At 44.7% G+C, this 20,069-nt stretch overlaps 1 protein-coding gene and 1 long non-coding RNA gene across 3 annotated transcripts in view; one reads left to right on the forward strand and one right to left on the reverse strand.

The window, feature by feature from the left end:
* hmcn2 (hemicentin 2) overlaps nucleotides 1-19,238 on the reverse strand; it is a 59,101-nt gene extending 39,863 nt beyond the window's left edge. The window contains exons 1-17 of one of the 2 annotated variants that reach the window (XM_081703099.1): nucleotides 18,789-19,238; nucleotides 18,378-18,660; nucleotides 14,968-15,038; nucleotides 14,475-14,633; nucleotides 13,853-13,975; nucleotides 10,211-10,382; nucleotides 9,974-10,080; nucleotides 9,745-9,865; nucleotides 9,408-9,671; nucleotides 9,106-9,250; nucleotides 7,270-7,391; nucleotides 6,181-6,450; nucleotides 5,765-5,906; nucleotides 5,231-5,358; nucleotides 4,379-4,492; nucleotides 4,137-4,295; nucleotides 3,489-3,677 (exon numbers count right to left, since the gene is read on the reverse strand). In XM_081703099.1, coding sequence (XP_081559225.1) covers nucleotides 3,489-3,677; nucleotides 4,137-4,295; nucleotides 4,379-4,492; nucleotides 5,231-5,358; nucleotides 5,765-5,906; nucleotides 6,181-6,450; nucleotides 7,270-7,391; nucleotides 9,106-9,250; nucleotides 9,408-9,671; nucleotides 9,745-9,865; nucleotides 9,974-10,080; nucleotides 10,211-10,382; nucleotides 13,853-13,975; nucleotides 14,475-14,633; nucleotides 14,968-15,038; nucleotides 18,378-18,645 — 2,554 coding nt within the window. In that variant the 5' untranslated portion in view covers nucleotides 18,646-18,660; nucleotides 18,789-19,238. Of the gene's footprint in view, nucleotides 1-3,488; nucleotides 3,678-4,136; nucleotides 4,296-4,378; nucleotides 4,493-5,230; nucleotides 5,359-5,764; nucleotides 5,907-6,180; nucleotides 6,451-7,269; nucleotides 7,392-9,105; nucleotides 9,251-9,407; nucleotides 9,672-9,744; nucleotides 9,866-9,973; nucleotides 10,081-10,210; nucleotides 10,383-13,852; nucleotides 13,976-14,474; nucleotides 14,634-14,967; nucleotides 15,039-18,377 lie in introns of both variants that reach the window. The other variant, XM_035536166.2, reaches the window with a different exon arrangement.
* On the forward strand, nucleotides 1,626-4,289 carry LOC113587501 (uncharacterized). Its single transcript, XR_003411747.3, has 3 exons — nucleotides 1,626-2,763; nucleotides 3,052-3,136; nucleotides 4,150-4,289. It is a non-coding gene; the product is annotated as an uncharacterized LOC113587501 (long non-coding RNA).
* Nucleotides 19,239-20,069: the final 831 nt, after the last annotated feature.

Here is a 20,069-nt window from a genome sequence, read left to right on the forward strand (position 1 = left end):
AACTACTGAACTACTGAAACTATTTATTTATTTATTTATTTATTTATTTTATACATATTCTAACTTTTATTTTGTTTTATTTAGTTAGGATTATGTGGCCATAATAGGCTTTGAAAGCAATTATTATTGATCTTTTGTGCTTGCTCAACTGTTATTGATCACCCCGCCTCCTCTTTTCACCCTTGCACAACAGCCGTTATCACAGTGTAGCTGTACAGATGTCCATGTCCGAGTCCCCAGTTAGCAAGGCAAACTCCCTAGAGCATGAGGACGACCCTAAACTTAACCTAATCCTAACCTTTAACCCTAACCTCAACCTAACCCTAACACCCCAACTCTAACTCTAACCTTAACCCTAACTCCCTAGAGCATGAGGACGACCCTAACCTTAACCTAACCCTAACCTTTAACCCTAACCTTAACCTAACCCTAGCACCCCAACTCTAACTCCCTAGGGCATGAGGATGACCCTAACCTTAACCTAACCCTAACCTTTAACCCTAATCTTAACCTAACCCTAACACCCCAACTCTAACTCTAACCTTAACCCTAACTCCCTAGAGCATGAGGACGAAACCTTGAGAGCAACCAAGACTCAAAGGGTGGGGCCCATCCTCCTCTGGCCGACAATGGACACCAGGGCACCACGACACCACGACCCTAACCTTAACATAACCATAACACCCTAACCCTTACTCTAACTCTAACCTTAACTTTAACCCTAACCCTAACACCCTAACTCTACACCTAACTCTAACCCCTAACCCTAACACCCTCACCCTAACCCTAATCCTCACCCTAACTAACCCTAACTCTAACCCTAACCTTAACCCCAACCCTAACACCCTAACTTTAACCCTAACCCTAACTCTAACCTTAACCTTAATCCTAACTCTAACCCTAACCCCAACTCTAACGTTACCCCTAACCCCTAACTCTAACCCTAACTCTAACCTTAACCCTCACCTTAACTCTAACCCATATCCCTAATACCCCCACCCTAACCCTAATCCTCACCCTGACCTTAACCCTAACCCCTAACTCTAACCCTAACCCTATTTCTAACCCTAACCCTAACTCTAACCTTAACCTTAGCCCTACCTAACCCTAACACCCCAACTCTAACCCTAAACTTAACTCTAACCCTAACCTAAACCTAAACCCTAACCCTAACCTCTAACTCTAACCCTAACCCTATTTCTAACCCTAACCCTAGCCTTAACATTAGCCCTACCAACCCTAACACCCCAACTCTAACCCTAAACTTAACTCTAACCCTAACCATAACCCTAACCCAAGCTCTAACTCTAACTCTAACTCTAAGCAGGTTGGTCTCAGTCCACTTTCAAAAGAACTCTGGTGTGGTTTGTTTTAAGCAGGAACACGGTCCAAATGTAGGACATGATGTCACAAAATTCAGAGAACTTCCTGTTGCCGTCCTGCTTTAAGAATTTTTCCAGCATTCTGTGAGTACTGGTAAAAACACCACCAGATACTCACAAACACCACGGCCACAATTGGCCCAGTGTAGTTTTTTACTAAAGGTTTTGTTTTGCATCACCATAATTACTGGCATAACATAAACATCATAACAGCTGGCCAATCAGGATGTGACTGTATCCATATCAGTTTATTTTGATTCAATGGTAAATGTTAGTGTGAACACTAAGCAAAACAGACGTACAACACAAAAATATTTCATTTTTTACTTTAGACCAGACCAAGGAAACTGAACTAGAAATACAAACACCCTTAAGGGCTATAAACTACAACATTCAGCATTTGAGAGGCATCAGAACATATGAGACAGCTCACGGGTTTGCACTCAGTACCAAGCCATAATTACCTAGTGATGACACCCTGGAATTCACTTTGGGCTTTTCTGCTTCCAGCTGAAGTCATGAATTACACACACAAAACACACAAACACACAGGCACACAAACAACCAGACACAGACACACACACACACAAACACATAGGCACACAAAGTAAAGACACAAACACACAGACACGCAAATTACACACACTGGCACACAGATCACATACACTGCCACATTCCAGTAAGGTTGGGATGATCTGATTAAATGGCTTTTATGAGATTTTAGCAGTTCCAAAAAACACAAACCCTTGGCGGGCGACGCACGTTGTTTAAGGATGTTTCGCGGTGTTTTATTAATATCTTTGCAATAAGAGTGTAGAAATATACTTCAAACATTTGCTGAACCTCTGCAACTTTCCTTTTAAATGTGGTCGTGGGTAAGACTAAAGGGTCTATGAGAGGGCAGATATGGGTTACGATACATTTCATCCGCCTCTCACAGTGTGATTCGCGTGTTCGTGTGTCGCTCAGCTCTTAGCGTTCAGGATTGGAGAATTTGTGTGTCAATCTGTATGAAACTAACCAATAAACAATCACGAAATCACTAAGGCGTTAACTTTCCTTCAGGCGTTGTCTAGCTAGCCCTCGGCTAACCGTCCTGCGGCGGGTGAGGTAATGGCGCTCTGGGGGAGAAGCGGCGGGGGAAACGTTGCTTTACAGCCCGAGGGCTCCCTTCAGTGAAGAAGATTACGAAAATAAAACACGGCTATGGCCAAATGGGCGTTATTTTAAAATACAGTTGCAGTGGTTGAATTAGCTGCGGTCACATTTGGGCACGACGTCTGCTACTAGCTAAATGCTGTTTCTCTTAGATTTGTGAAATTGATTTCTAACACACTTGGCATGACTTTTGTTTGACAAAATTGACGGTCCATTAGTAAAGGTTTGTTATAGTTTTTGTGTGAGGGTAAGCTGGTATAGTGTGTGTGTGTGTGTATATATATATACACATACTATAAACCAGTCTAACCTCTCTCTCTCTCTCTCTCTCTCTCTCTCTCTCTCGCTATATATATATATATATATATATATATATATATATATATATATATAAAAAAATTTTCATATAGTTATTGGTTGGTCATGAGCAAAGGTATGTTTTCAAATGAAATATGGATTTCTAAAATTGTCCCTCATATTTTCAGCATTCTGGTCATATTTCTTTACACAGTGCTCTAGGTCAATTGTACCTCACGAGGAAGAGAGCTGATATTGTTCTGGACATTTTGATATGAAACATGGGGATCATGCTTCAAGTAAGAACCTTTAAAGTGAATTTAAAAAAATATGCAAAAACAAAATTACACTGAGTATAATCATTTAAATGTGTGTGTGTGTGTGTGTGTGTGTGTGTGTGTGTGTGCGCGCGCACATGCGCATTTCCCTGCTTTTATGAGAAGGGTCTAATCACATCTGAGTTTAGATACTTCTTAAAATACGCTCGGACAAAAATACCTGACCTAAAAGGACAACACAAGCACATGCACATATAGAGTAAGAGAACGAGAGGTAGTGAGGGAGAGAGAGAAAAAGAAAGCGAGAGGCTACTTCATCAGCCCTTTCAGATGGCTCATGTTCTTGCATCTGGGCGGATCTGCGTGAGCTCACTTGGAATGTGAAATGGTGCAGAGGACAGAGAGGCCACAGGATTGGACGACTCTCTAGGCACCTCACGGTCGTCCTGGCGACGCCACATGAGAGAAGGTGGTGGGGTACCGTGAGCTGCACATGGCAGGGTCACGTTATCCCCCACGTTAGCCGTTACGTCCTGGGGAGACTGGAAGAAGACCGGAGCAGCTGTGGAGACACGGAGAGGGAGACATTAATGAACCTGTAATGCCAGTAACACCTGTAACACCAGTAACATCTGTAACACCTGTAATGCCAGTAATGCCTGTAAACGCCAGTAACGCCTGTAACACCAGTAACGCCTGCCATTCAGTATTGACAGTGAAATCAGTGTCATCCTAATAAGCAGTAACAGGAAACGTAATAAACCACTTTCACAAAGTTAGTAAAACATCTCGAGAAGATACTAAGAGTCTGCGTTCGTCCTCAAAAGAGGTGCTTAATAAAAAGGTTATATTCATTATAATTCTGATTATTAACAGGTCAGTAAGTACATCACAGCTGTTAAAAATTAGAAATGAAATGAAAACTCAGAGAGCGGCAGTGTGCAGTGGACGTTTCAGGACGGCTTTGCTTCAGGACAACTCCGAATCTGATCTGAAGTGTGTTTAATTCTGATTTTCTTACCTCCCACCTTCAGTAGTGCGGTGGCTGACGTGGACCCTGCTGTGTTGGATGCTTCACACGTGTACTCTCCTCCATCCTGCTCCTGCACGCTCGGCACACGCAGCACGCCCCGCTGAAGGTCCTGCTCAGTGATCAGCTCCAACCTGAGCTCCAGACGTCCTGAGGGAGACACGCTGTGAGTAATCGCAGGCCGGGACTTCAGAGGAGAAGCACGCCGCGAATGTCACGGGTGGAGCCAGAACCTTTTCTCCATGTCAGCAGGGGGGGTGGGGTGCCAGTGGCGCTGCACTCCAGAGCCGCATCCGCACCGATGAGCGCTGTCACCACTCGCTGTGCGAGCGACACGCTGGGCACCTCTGAGAAGAACAACCACACTCTGGATTACATTCAGAACGAGTCTGATTAGGGTCCCTGTGTACAGTGAGAAGTTAAAAGCTGGACAGAACTCTCTACTTATCTACTCACCTATTCATATTTATTTACTCATCCGTGTTGTTTGAAATAGGTGAGGATGCTCATTTACGGATGTAAAATTTGCATATCACAGACTTCTGTGGTAACAGTACTGCAAAGACTGATAATCCAATAAAGATGAACAAAATTGATAATCCAGTAAAGATTAACAATACTGATAATATAAAAATGGTGTACAAACTCTATATTCAGTACTACAACTCTAGTAGGGATGTGAAGTTACAGGACACTGAACACAAGACTACTAATAGCCTGTTGTTAGTAGGTTCTGTCTGTCCTATCAGTGGCCACTCAAAAATCTGTCCACATGCTACTAAGAGTTCCAGTAATGATATTCATCTTTTACTAAACCGATTATCAATCAAGTTTCTCTGTTAGTAGAATCTCCCCTTACCTTGATTCACAGCCTTCTGTTCGCATTACCAAACTCCCCCTCAGAGATTACTAATCTCTTAATACATATTACAGAACTCCCCCGCTGATTACCAAACAACCACACAGACTACCAAACTCCCCTCACAGATTACCAAACTTCCCTCACAGACTATTAAACTCCCCATACAGATTACCAAACTCCCCTCACAGACTACTAAAATCCCCATACAGATTACCAAACCCACCTGCATAGGTGAGAACAGCTGACTGGGCAGCAGTGCCTACGTCATTGGCTGCCCGGCAGGTGTAGTTCCCAGCATCCTCTGGGGCAGCATCTCTAATGACTAGAGTGCCCGTCTGGGTGACAGTTGTCCTAAAACACACCACACACACCAGGACTGAACAAAAACGCTTTTGTTGTCTCTGATTACAACACACCCACTAATGCCTTCAAACATCCACCAATTATAACCAGACTTTTTGTTAATCTGTTCAAATTGCTGCCACTTGACATGTTTACTGCACTAAACCCACATAAAACTACTTTTGTTTATTTATTTTTAACCTTTATTTAACCAGGATAAGTTTTCACTGAGATTCAAAATCTCTTTCACAAGAGATATGACATATTTTGTTTCCAAATATGAAGGTAAAGATTAAAGGCTTCTACAAAAATGTGTGTGTGTGTGCCTGGGAGGGACAAACATGTTCAATGCTGTTCTGTGCTGAGTGTGTGACAGTGTGCTAAATGTGTTAAGTGTGTTGAGTGTGTTGAATACCGGCGGTGACTGGTGAGTAATTTGCTTCCATGGCTCCAAAAGACCCGAGGGGCTGGAGATCCAGACGCAGAGCAGGAAGTTTGAATCTCTGCCCCCAGGGAGAAGCTCTGAGCCTGGGGGAAGACGACAACAGTGGGGGCCTCTGTGGAGGAAACGAATCAGAGGACTCAGACATCGTCCAGGAAGTCATGGTAATACTGCTCGGAGTTACAATAACACTGCAGAGCAAGAGTGACAATACAGAGTTAGAGTAACACTACACGTCTCTGTTCATATCTGCTCTGCATTTCTCTGTCGAGGGTGAGTGGGTGGACATGCGTCTACACAGCTATGCAGCTCTAGGAGGTTCCCACTAATGGGAAACAGACAACAACAGAAGTAACGAGCAGGACCAGTTCTGCAGGGAGGGAAACTACCTAGGATCAGCAACCACACGACGGCGCGACTCTCTCCGTTGGCATTGGACGCCACGCAGTGGTATGGACCTCCATCCTGCGCTCGCACGCCGCTGACCTCCAGGGAGCCGTTTGCCAAGAATTGGAGGCCTGGGTGCGGGGTCACAGGACGTCCAGCACGGTGCCAGCTCAGGTTGTAGCGCACGGAGCCATATGTGTGGCAGGACAGGAGAGCCACACCCCCCACCACCACCGTCACATTAACAGGGGGACGCAGGACGGGAGGAGGCTCTGTAGAGGAACAGGGAGAGGGACCCACAGAGCAGATGAGCGGAGTACTGCCATGCTGCAGAACCATCAGGGAAGCACTGGAGGATCCTGTCTGAGAGAGTTTATCACCCTACACCTTCCAACTGGGGAGGAGAGTGGAGCTGCCCAAGTCTGGGGGACAGTGGAAGAAAGGAAATGAGTGTGTGTGTGTGTGTGTGTGTGTGTGTGTGTGTGTGTGTGTGTGTGTGGAAAACACATACCTCTGACAGTGAACTGCTTGTGTGTGTGTGTGTGTGTGTGTGCTTGTGGAAAACATGTACCTCTGACAGTGAACTGCTTGTGTACATGTGTGTGTGTGCGCGCATGTGTGTGTGTTTGTGTGTGTGTGTGTGTGTGTGTGTGCTTGTGGAAAACATGTACCTCTGACAGAGAACTGCTTGTGTACATGTGTGTGTGTGTGTGTGTGTGGAAAACACGTACCTCTGACAGTGAACTGCTTGTGTGCGTGCATGTGTGTGTGTGCGTGCATGCGTGTGTTTGTGTGCGTGTGTGTGGAGAACACGTACCTCTGACAGTGAACTGCTTGTGTGCGTGTGTGTGTGTGTGTATGGGTGTGCTCGTGCGTTTGTGTGCGTGCGTGTGCATGGATGCATGCGTGTGTGTGTATGTGTGTGTACGCGTATGTGTGTGTGGAGAATATGTACCTCTGACAGTGAACTGCTTATGTGCATGTCTGTGTGTGTGTGTGTGTGTGTGTGTGTGTACATGCGCAAGCATGCAGGTGTGCATGTGTGCGTGCGCGCGCGTGTGCGCACGTGCTTGTGCGTGGAGAACATGTACCTCTTACAGTGAACTGCGTGACAGCTTGACCCATGCCTGCAGAGCTATGTGCCAGACACTCATACACTCCCTCATCTCTCCCTGATGCATGAGCAACTTCCCATGATGCTTTGCCAGAAGCCCTTCAAGTACACAGATAAAAAGCTAGAACAAAAGAGTCAGATAGACCCCCAACCCATCCTCCACTCCCACACACACACACACACACACACACTCACTCTCACACACACACACCCACTCACTCTCACACACACACACACACACACACACACACTCACACACACACACATATAAAACACCACAGTCTGCACTACACACAGACATATAAAACACCACGGCCCATACCACACACACACATATAAAACACCACAGCCTGTACCACACACACACACACACACACAAAACATCACAGCCTGTACTACACACACACACACACACACACACACATAAAACACCACAGCCTGCACTACACACACACACATATAAAACACCACAGCCTGTACTACACACACACATATAAAACACCACAGCCTGCATTACACACACACATATAAAACACCACGGCCCATGCTACACACACGCATATAAAACAGCACAGCCTGTACCACACACACACACACACGCACATACACACACATATAAACAGATCAGTAACTCCACAGCTAACACACACTTCTATCCACATGAGGAAAATAAAGGCTTTTTACTATAAAATCCATGAAGGACTTTGAAATCCAGTTAAAAGGATACTTCAAATGCTTCCACTCACTCACTCACTCACTATCTATCTATCTATCTATCTATCTATCTATCTATCTATCTATCTATCTATCTATCTATCTATCTATCTATCTATCTATCTATCTATCTATCTATCTATCTATCTATCTATCTATCTATCTATCTATCTATCTGCCTGTCTGTCAGTCTATCTATCTATCTATCTATCTATCTATCTATCTATCTATCTATCTATCTATCTATCTATCTATCTATCTATCTATAAGCACACAATATAAACACACACACATACATGTACAACAAACATACAATGCACACACAATAGTACACATACATACTCATTGCAGGCATACACACACATATACTTCCCTATGGCAGATGAGAATGAGGTACAACAGTGAATAACACACACACACACACACAGAGAGAGAGAGAGAGAGAGAGAGAGAGAGAGAGAGAGAGAGAAAGCCTTTCATTGCACATTAGCACTTTTACATTTTACATGCAACTCAAAACAAAGTGTCTTCACCCCAGAAAACAGGCAGCCTTTGTTCATCTCTGTAACAATCATAACATACACAACCTCCACAGTTTATACACACCCAAGATTTATGAGGGTAAAGGGCGTCGCTAACTAACAGTTTACACACATGGTAGAAGGCAGAGCTGAGGTCAGAGCTGAGGTCAGAGCTAAGAGGATACCCTGAGATGCCCAGCAGATGTTCATTTCAGATTGTATCAGCAGAGAGCAAACTGTGTTTACGTTTATGTTTGTACTAGAAAACTGCAAGACAGGAGCAGCGCAAAATGGAAGGAGGAAAACGTGAGAGGACATGGACAGAACGTGAGAGGACATGGACAGAACGTGAGAAGACGTGTACAGAACATAAGAAGACGTGTACAGAACGTGAGAAGACGTAGACAGAACGCGAGAAGATGTGGACAGAACGCAGGTAGATGTGGACAGACAGTGAGAAGACGTAGACTGAAAGCGAGGACACGGACAGACAGCGTGGGGCTGCCAGAGCTGAAGAGAAGAGAAGGGGAGGGCAAAGAAAATGACATGAAAACGATGGGAAGAGAGAAAACACTCACTGGTAGCTCTTCTCCTGTCCCAGGGCATTGCCATCTTTGGTGAAGGTGAGTTTGTAGGGCAGGTCGCTCTCCACAGAACACTGAATCAGGGCAGGCTGCATGTAGACGCCCACGAGCTCGGCAGGCATGCTCACCTGCGGAGCCCCTGTGGACACAGGTGGAAGTGCAGGCAGTTAGAGCAGCATTCTGGGTTATTCTCACTGCAACGTCACAACCCACCTTTGGTGCACACCAAAGACAGAAATAAAAATGCAGCCTTGTGGTTTTCTGAGGGACAGTGTTTGATTCTGCAGGACGCTTACTGGGGATGACGTTGGTGTAGGATACAGTGGACAGTCTCTGGAAATCATAGCCTTCTTCATCTTTCCCCAGCACTCTGAGGAAGAAGCTCTGTGAGGGGCTTGAAAGCTCCGGTACGGCCCACAGGCCACGTTCACCTCTGTCTGCAGGAAAAGGCACCAGAATCCTCTCCAGAGAGCGACCGCCCGCTGATACCAACTCCAGGCTGCTGACCAGGCCTGGGGGCTTCAGTCCTGAACACTTCAGCAGCACGTGTGACAGAACACCTGTAGAGACAAGTACAAACATCAACAAATGGTACACTAGATGGAGATGCTGCCATGGCAATCAGATAGATACCTTTGATTGGTCGCTCCCGGGTTTTAGAGAACTCCGTGACCGGGACACTGGAGAAGCCCGCCCTGAAGTCCAGCTTACTCACTCCAGTCACTCTGAGAGTGTGTCGCCCACTGCAGGAGATCTACACATAACGGAGGCAGGGCTTATGTGATGGACATTTCTGACTGACAGCAGGTCAAGTGTCCAGGATGACAGCAGAGTTTGGCTGAATAAGTACAAGCAGACGCACCTTCAGTGTCCAGAGTCCAGGACGAGGGTTCTTTAGGCTGACCACTCGAGCTGAGTTTGGGATGTTTAGCAGTTCTGTCAGTCCCTGCCTGTCTCCAACAGTGTGACCTAATTAAGAAATGACCGGTCAGAGGTCACAGACTTGTCCATCGCTGAAGGCTGGAAATATAGCAATGTTTATTGCATTTTACTGAGTGTCATATATGTGCATGTTCAAAAGCTGCAGTAGGGATGTTACCAAGGGGGTCTCTGAGTTCAATACGGGGGGCAGGTCCACTTAACGATACAGTCACTTCCCTGAGGCTGGGGTCAAAGGGCATGTTCCACTGGCTTTCCTGTCCAGTCTCATGGTCTGAGGAGAGGAGATGGACCTTCATGGCCTGCACTGTCTCCTCCACCCATTTCAGAACCTGAAAAACCAAAGCAAAAATAGCAGAGATCACCATAACCTCTACTCACTATACCCTCTACCCACTATACCCTCTACCCACTATACCATCTACCCACTATACCCTCTACTCACTATACCCTCTACCCACTATACCCTCTACCCACTATACCCTCTACTCACTACACACTCTACCCACTATACCCACTACGCACTATACCCTTTACCCACTATACCCTCTACTCACTATACCCTCTACCCACTATACCCTCTACTCACTATATCCTCTACCCACTATACCCTCTACTCACTATACCCTCTACTCACTACACTCTCTACCCACTATACCCACTACGCACTATACCCTTTACCCACTATACCCTCTACCCACTATACCCTCTACCCACTATACCCTCTACTCACTATACCCTCTACCCACTATACTCTCTGCTTCCCATTTCAAAAGAAAGACCAGTTCCTTATCCTTAATGTACTTCTTAAGGAATCTGTTGTCTGGAGTAGCTCAGAGACATCCGTCAGCTAACAGCTCAGAGACATCCGTCATCTAACAGCCTCACTTACATCGCTCCACATCTCCCAAGGCCACAAACAGACATGGTGGGGGATTTAGAAATACTGGTTAGATTTGTATCTGTTTTTGACAAAAGACCACTGTGTCTGTGGCACATTCTAGAGGGACACCACAAACTGTGTCACAAACTGCCTCACTCTGTAAACCTAATGGGACAAGAAAGAGCAGACAGCCTGTCAGAGAGGAAATACAGGGAATTTCTGAACATGCTGGCCTTGAATTACAAACACAGAAACCATCCAGCACTTTACCAAACCCATATTAGAGCCCACACCCCTGTCGGATCCCCAACACTCCTATTAGATCCCCCACACCCCTATTAGATCCCCCAAACACTTTTCAGACCCCCAGATCCTGTCAGATCCCTCAGACATTTATCAGGTGACAAAGCCTCTCAGAATGGTATGCAAGCTAAATGCTTCAGTCATACAGCTCCAAATCATTAACTATGCAAATTCAGTTAAGGATGTGATTGGTTTAGATGGCTGAGGTTTTAATTAGCAGATATGATCTCAGCATTTGGTCTGGAGGCCCTGTGCCATTTGTGGGTAAGTGTCTGGAATAAGTCATTTTCTACCATAACAAAGATATGCCAGTGTGGTCTGGCTGCACTGAGTCAGACCACACAGGCTAAAATCTAACTATCAGCAGATGTAGTCCTAAACCACTGACTCTGTCAGATGCAAGTGTAAAGCAAAATCCTTGTTCTAGTCATTCACATTAGTTAGTAACATTTCACAGTAAATTACGATGAACTCCTTATGAAGTAGCTTTTTGTGTTTCCTCTGACCTTCTTGAGAAGGGACAGTAACACTGTTTGTAGACAAACATGTCAGTGATGGCACACTAACATCACTTTAGGTTTGTGCGTATGAGACCCCTCTTCTGATAGAGTTGGTATGGTCTGATCTGTGCGTATGTATATTGACATGGAAGATGGATGTGAGGAAGAGTAGCGTTTGAGTAAAGGGATGCACTGTGTTTATTGTCAAACCTTTTTATTTCAAGAAGATTTTGGTAATAGTGATTTCTGGAGTTTATAGATAAAGGATTTTTCTGGAATTTAATTTTTGCATGTGTCATTAATTTAACAATCGAAGGAAGGGCACAGATACTGTATCCGTTATGATAACAACATATTTATATGTTTAGGCATTTGAAAGAAAACTGGGACAAACAACCTTTCACCCTTTCAACACCCTGTCTCTTCCAAGTGCTTTAACTACTTTATTTTTCTCTTTCATGCGCTGCCTCTCCCTCTCTGTCTCTCCCTCTCTCTCTCCCTCCCCCCTCTCTCTCTCCCTCTCCCTCTCTCTCTCTCTCTCTCTCTCTCTCTCTCTCTCTCTCTCTCTCTCTCTCTTTCTTTCTCCCTCCCACCTCTGAGTTTCTCTGTTGGCTGTTTCCTCCTGGATTTTACAGCTGCAAAAACTAATGAATGCCACATGTGCAGATCTCTGTCCTGGAGGGGATGTCCTGGAGGGGTTTTCTCTGTCCTGGAGGGGCTGTCCATGGTCTTCCTTCATCTGACATCCATCTAATCCCTATCTGTTTCAGATAGTGTCTGCAGAAATGTGGAGGAGATCCTGAGAGATCTCTGCATATGGACAGGCCTCTGTGTGTGTGTGTGTGTGTGTGTGTGTGTGTGTGTGTGTGTGTGTGTGTGTGTGTGTGTGTGTGTGTGTGTGTGTGTGTGTGTGTGTGTGTGTGTGCACGCACGTGGGCGTGTGAACTAATGCTGTGGTGTCCACAGTGTCCACACTCCAGAAGAAGGTTCTGTCTGTTGTGTCTGACTGACCAGCCCAGTTTGGGTCAAGCTGGACGCTTAACAGAACCTGCTGGACTCCTTAACAAGGTCTTGCTGTGTTTCTAAAGACATTACAAAGACAAACAGCCTTAATACCAGGGGCTGTGGGAGCTCGAATCACTATTTGAATCTCTATTTTCAACCAAAATGAGAGTTGTAAGACTCACCCTAAATGAATCGACTCAGAGGGCGTTATAAAACTATACTATCACTTAACGTTTCACTTTCTGAAACTGAGAAAAGTCATAAAAGTTTCCTAGCGTTTTTTTATATCAGCTATAAAGCGTCAGGCAGTCCAGGACAACACAGTTACTACACTCCAGAAATGTCTGGTTCACGTTCACTAAGATGAACAGTTTAATCTGCAAATCACTGGACTGATTAAAAGGAGTTTAAGCGTCTCTTCTCCACAAAGAGCAGGCTGTTCGGAGCCAGTCGGACACGGAGCAGCTGTCCTGGGGAGAGACGTCGTAATAGATCCCATCCGGGATTATTTATGGAGATAAATCCAGTTCTGCTTTTTCTCTTCTCCAAACTCCCAAAGTGCTTTATGGATTTGATTTGACTACCATGTGTTATGACCAGTAAAAGGCTCTGGTTTGAGTTCACGACTTTCTGTGGACTGTGGGTCTGAACCACCCATGTTCACAGCAGATGAAATAGATCCGTTTTGATCCGGAGGACCTGGATTACTTTGCAGAGCTGGAATCAGATGGTAGACACCTCAGAGCATGCAGAAACAAGTCAGAGTCATGTCAGGTCTGGCTGATGGTGAGAGTGTGTCTTCCTGTTAAAGGGAGTGAAACCCTAACCATAAACACTAGAAGGGAAAGGCAAACCTCGGGGGGCTTTCACACTGTGACCATGACAACACAGAGCTAGACGTTACAGAGCAGCGATCGCCGGAGATCTGAAGTTGTCCACATGAACATAGGGGTTTCTTTTAATGAAATAAAAATTTTATTAAATTACATGAAAAACAATGGAGACAGCTCAATTAGATCATTGTGTGTGTGTGTGTGTGTGTTTGTGTGTGGGTGTGCGTGTGTGTTTGCGCGTATGTTTGTGCATATGTGTGTGTGTGTGTCTGTCCTACCTCATTGACTTGCTGTTTGTCCAGGTGAAAGATCTGGCCAGAGCTTGTAGCTGCGATCTCTTCATAAACTCTGTAGCCAGGATGGGACCGGTCTCCACAGTCCCCCGTCAAAACAAACACAACCTGCACAGATAGAGAGAGAGAGCCGTAAGTCGTGTGTGTGTGTGTGTGTGTGTGTGTGTGTGTGTGTGTGTGTGTGTGTGTGTGTGTGTGTGTGTGTGTGTGTGTGTGTGTGTGTGTGTGTGTGTGAGTGAACTGAGTGAAGATCGGGGGGGGTTCTATGTTAAAGGATGTAAAATTTACAAAAGTTTTTTGGCCACCTGGAGAACCTTTTAAGAAAAACAAATCATTTTAACACAGTGACTCCACACCGCAGAGCAGTAGGACGAGGGACATTTTATCATAGTTATGCACATTATAGTATGTTAATGTTTAGAAAATGCAAATATGTTAAGAACACCCAAACCACAACTGGCACTAAGGGTTGGGGTTTGGCTAACCGTACCTCTAACCATAACTCTAACTCTCGTCATAGCCCATATTTCACTGACCCACCAGTGCATGTACATTTTGAACGGGTCGGATCTGTAGCTGGTGTTGGTTCTGTACTGTCAGGTCTTACCTGAGACTGGCGCAGCTGTACCAGCTGAAGCACGTCTCGCTTCAGCCGATAGTCTTTAGCGCGGGCGTCTGTAAACACGTAGATGAAGGATCCAGGCAGGCAGAGCTCCAGGGCCTTCTTTATCGCGCCAATACTCATCTCCGGACAGTCACCGCCACCCTGGAAAAGCAGACACTGCATGTGTATGTCATTGTGTTGAGCATAAGACCCCATATAGTGTTTCATTAAATTGCGCCAAATGAAACTTTAACCTTCATCTGTTTAAAGTGTGTGTGTGTGTATGTGTGTGTGTGTGTACATGAAAATGATGAAGTCATTAAGTGCCAAGAATGTGAGATCATGTCAGATTACTTGAATCTTGGCATAACCCCTTAGATACAACAAACTATATCTGATACAAATATTCAGTACTGCACAAAGAAATGTCTAAGTGTGGCACAACTAAGTGTGATTTCTGCTGGATACATTAAGGTAAGATTGACAAGGCGCCCACCTGGACAAACAGCTCCTGAAGGTCCTTCTGGAATTTTCTGGGGTCTGTGGTTATGGACACGGGGCCAATATCTATGACACGGAGCAACACAGATCCTGGCATCAGCAAGCTTTTCCAAACCGATCATAAAACATCCCCACCACTAGGTGGCATGACACTAAATGTGTCACAGCAGCAGTTATGCTGGATAAGCCTTTGCAGATAAGTCTAAAGTGACAATCAGGTGTCTAATGTATAATAACTAAATATTTGGAACACCAAAGAGCTTCCCATCAGTAAACTAGTTATCAGTGTCACTGCACTCCAGTGTGTACAGTTGCAATAGGAAGTGACCCAGTGGCCTAATGTATAAGGCATCAGCCTTTGGAGCTGAGGTTTGTGGGTTCAAGTCCCATCTGTGTTAATGAGATTTCATGCATGCAATTCTTTAGCTTGTTTCCTGCTCTGTTATGTCTGATGGCCCACAACAGTAGTCTATTAACATACCTGCAATTTAGCACCTTAGTGCTAGCCCTAGTGTGTTAGGACTCTAGTGTTTCAGTGTGTTAGTGCTCTAGTGTTTCAGTGTATTAGCACTCCAGTGTTTCAGTGTGTTAGCGCTCTACTGTTTCGGTGTGTTAGGGTTCTAGTGTTTCAGTGTGTTAGCGCTCTAGTGTTTCGGTGTGTTAGGGCTCTACTGTTTCAGTGTGTTAGGGTTCTAGTGTTTCAGTGTGTTAGGGTTCTAGTGTTTCAGTGTGTTAGTGCTCTAGTGTTTCAGTGTGTTAGGGCTCTAGTGTTTTAGTATGTTAGTGCTCTAGTGTTTCAGTGTGTTAATGCTCTAGTGTTTCAGTGTGTTAATGCTCTAGTGTTTTAGTGTGTTAGGGCTCTAGTGTTTTAGTGTGTTAGGGCTCTAGTGTTTCAGTGTGTTAATGCTCTAGTGTTTCAGTGTGTTAGGGCTCTAGTGTTTTAGTATGTTAGTGCTCTAGTGTTTCAGTATGTTAGGGTTCTAGTGTTTTAGTGTGTTAGGGTTCTAGTGTTTCAGTATGTGCACTGAATCCCATTTGCTCTCCCTCATACCCTGCACACTAATCCTTCAGTGTCTTTGTTCATTAATGATCACTGAACTGAGAGACAGTGAAGACAGACAGAGAACATGTGCTGATCCCCACACAGTCAGACTCTCCTCCCAGACATGTGTACAACTGCAGCACATGTATAATTTCAGCCCAGATGTTTACTGCCATCATAATCACACCGTTCAGCGCTCTGGTCTACATCTACACTGCCCTCTCTAACATTGGGGTTAATGCCTGTGACGTCCTAGTGTTTGACACTGAGACAGATCATTCCTGCTATAAACTCAATGCCTCCAAAGACTTTAAGTTCTGCTTGTGACTCCCCAAAACACAAAACACGTTTATGCTGATTTAGTGAACTGAGAATAAAACAGAGGAAGCAGGATTTGGAGAGAACTGCTTTGTTAGTTTCCATGGTTACAGACCAAAGGGAATAGAGAGCTCAGATTAGTGACACACTGCACTTTTTATCGGTTTAACACATGATTTATAGGGTTAAGTGACAGTTTACAGGGTTAAGTAGTGGTTTATAGAGTTAACACATGGTTTATAAAGTTAAGTAGTGGTTTATAGAGTTAACACATGGTTTATAGAGTTAAGTAGTGGTTTATAGAGTTAACACATGGTTTATAGAGTTAAGTAGTGGTTTATTGAGTTAACACATGGTTTATAGAGTTAAGTAGTGGTTTATTGAGTTAACACATGGTTTATAAAGTTAACACATAGTTTATAGGGTTAAGTAGTGGTTTATAGAGTTAACATGGTTTATAGGGATAAGCGACAGTTTACAGAGTTAAGTAGAGGTTTATGGAGTTAACACATGATTTATGGGGTTAATTGACAGTTTACAGGATTAATCCGTGGTTTATAGGGTTAACACATGGTTTCTAGAGTTATTAATCTGTGGTTTATAGAGTTAATTTGTGGTTTATAGGGTTAATCCTTGGTTTATAGGGTTAACACATGGTTTATAGAGTTATTAATCTGAGGTTTATAGAGTTAATTTGTGGTTTATAGGGTTAATCCATGGTTTATAGGGTTAACGCATGGTTTCTAGAGTTATTAATCTGTGGTTTATAGAGTTAATTTGTGGTTTATAGGGTTAATCCTTAGTTTATAGGGTTAACGCATGGTTTATGGAGTTATTAATCTGTGGTTTATAGAGTTAATTTGTGGTTTATAGGGTTAATCCGTGGTTTATAGGGTTAACACATGGTTTATAGAGTTATTAATCTGTGGTTTATAGAGTTAATTTGTGGTTTATAGGGTTAATCTGTGGTTTATAGGGTTAACACATGGTTTCTAGAGTTATTAATCTGTGGTTTATAGAGTTAATTTGTGGTTTATAGGGTTAATCCATGGTTTATAGGGTTAACACATGGTTTCTAGAGTTATAGGACATAAAGGAAGTAATGTAGAACAGATAAACCTGCCTCTCTCTAGGCATCTGTTAGTCACATAGCATCTGAGAAAGCTTCCTTTCACAGATTGTAGAAACAGATGATGACACATCCCCAGGAAACGTCAGTGTGTCTCACTTGGTCTCGTCTCTTGTTGTGGTCTTGTTCTCCTGTTCGACTGTCTTTTCCTGGCAGCCCCACTAAAGTGCAGCTATCGCACCTTTCTAGCTGTCGTTAACTGTTCTGTGTTGCCTAGTTTACAAGGTCTCTAAGGAAACACCTTCTACGTGCAGGACTGGCCTGTGTTCTCCATCCCCCGTTACTCATGCCCTCTGCCAGGGGGGTTGGGCAGGCTTTTCTGGAGGCTGTGTTTGGGAGGTGGGGGTTATTGGGGTAATTACAAACTACCAAACAACATGTGGTTCCCATCACCCTGTTCAGCAGCACAGACTGATAAGAACAATATTCCATCTAAAACTGTGCAAAGGTTTCTGGTGCAAAAGCTGAGTTGAGTCTTTCACTAAAATTGTCACGTATCTTATTATCAACGCGCCCCCAGTCCTGGTCCTGGAGCTGAAGTAGCGCCCCTGTTTCAGCACATCCTATCTGAGCAGGTAAGGTCTTACTAACGTGCTGACGAGTCTACTCAGGTGTGACCTGAGCTAGGAAACAACGGGCAATGCAGTGGAAGTTCCTCGAGACGCTGTTAGGATAACACGTGAACCTGCATGCGGTCCCTGGTGACTGATCTACCCAACAGGCCATGCAGGATGATTCATATCAGTAATGAAGTAAAGCAACACATAACCAAGAAGTCACATAGAATTAGTTGTTTAAAAATGAAAATTGTGTTAGCATATTTTACTCTAAATACGTCTGCTAATAGTTTTGTGTCGTTTAAGATAAATCATGTTTGGTTTTTCTAGCCTTGTTGACATCGATCATTCATAACTACCTGGATCGTGGAAAGGTACCAAAACCAAGTTTTTGATGGGTCTCGCTCTGCGGCTTAGGGTGCGCTCCAGGATGCCCGAGGCGCCCTCGACCACCTGCTTGAGGTCGTCGTACATAGAGCCGGTAACGTCGAACACAAAAGCCAGGGTTGACGCGCCATCGCCGCCGGAGTCTCCATGCGACCGGGGGACGGCTACGTCTGTGTGCGCGCTGGAGCCCAGCGCCAGAGTCAAGAACATCCAAAACCCCGGCATGCAAAACCCCGACATCCTTCCTCTGTGGAACTTTCTCAGCGAGTCAAACAAAAGAAGCAGGAACTCAATCACAGCCTCGAGTAACTTAAACGGGAAAAAAATAATTGTGTGGAAAAATAGCTCCACAATATTTGTGTAAATGTCTATTTTTCTCTTACAATAAATCCACAAATCGAAATCACGGTCAGTAAAAGCTAGATGCCATAAGTCCCTCGCGCTCGCCCCATCTTTAAACCTGTAAACGGGACGAGTCCTTCGTAGAGTCAGGCGCGTGAAACACTGAGCGCTGGAAATAGGCTCTGGAAAGGGTGAGAAGAGGGTCTTGAGTCCTAACAACCTGGTGTGTGTGTGTGTGTGTGTGTAACTTGACCCAGCTATGACTTCCAACCCCAGCCCACATGGACTACTCCATTTTAAAACTAGAATTTTGCAAGCGCCGGTGCTTCAGTACAGTAGACGGTTGTCTCGTGTTGTGGCTCGTGGGTGTATGTCCAGGGTTATTCCGAGTCGAGGTTTGTTCTCAGCTGCTGCATTACTATTAATACACATGGAATCCCGCGAGCTCCGTTTCCTCCGGTAAATGAATGGAAGGAAGTGCAATTCTGCACGGGCTTCAAACGGAAGCGCGGCGTCGCGTTCCTCCTAATCCCGGATTAGGTTTAAACTACGAGCAGTGAAAGGAACTTTGTCCGCGCGGCCATCTGTGTTAATGCTACCTGGACAACAGGGGGACAAACGCCGCTGTCACTCACGAGCCAGTCACTGCGCACGAGCAGATAAAGGAACTGGTGGAGACGAAGCTTTAGTTCTGCAACAGAACGACGTAAAGGTGTGAATGTAACGATCAAAACTGGAGACAAAATACAGCATTATTCTTTTGATTTCTTATTAATATATAATGTCGGTTTCACTCTCAAATCTTGGACATTTAATCTCTAGACTATGTCACTTCCCAATCCTTCATAAAAAAATATATATATTTTATTAGTATATTTTGTTATGTTAGAAATGCCAGGAGAAAAGCCGAGTGTGTTCTTCCATTCACATGTAAGGTTAGTGGTGATGAGGTGGACGCACACGGCCTGTGCAGGAAAGGTGTTTGTGCTCGGACAGGAAGAAAGAGTAATGCAGGCTTTGTTTCAGTGGCGCGTGCCGCGCAGTAAACCCAGAGAGCCAGGCCGGAGCAACGCAACTCTGGATGTGGAGGGTGGGAGTCACACGAATACAACCAAACTGCACAACACCCCACTTCATTTTGGCCAAAGAGTTGAAGCTCTGGCTGAGGTGAGGGGTAAGCAGGTGACCGGCCCTCACACCCTTTAACCTCTCAGGGTCAGTCACCGTGGGAGAATCAGAATGTGCAACCTTGAATCTGCGATGGAAAGTAAAGATTACACGAGCGTGACTCAAACAGATGTCATAAAGGCCAGGGCCTCGGG

The sequence above is a fragment of the Electrophorus electricus genome, chromosome 20 (assembly GCF_041902795.1).
Source record: "Electrophorus electricus isolate QZ-2024a chromosome 20, ASM4190279v1, whole genome shotgun sequence".
Lineage (NCBI taxonomy): Eukaryota > Metazoa > Chordata > Actinopteri > Gymnotiformes > Gymnotidae > Electrophorus > Electrophorus electricus.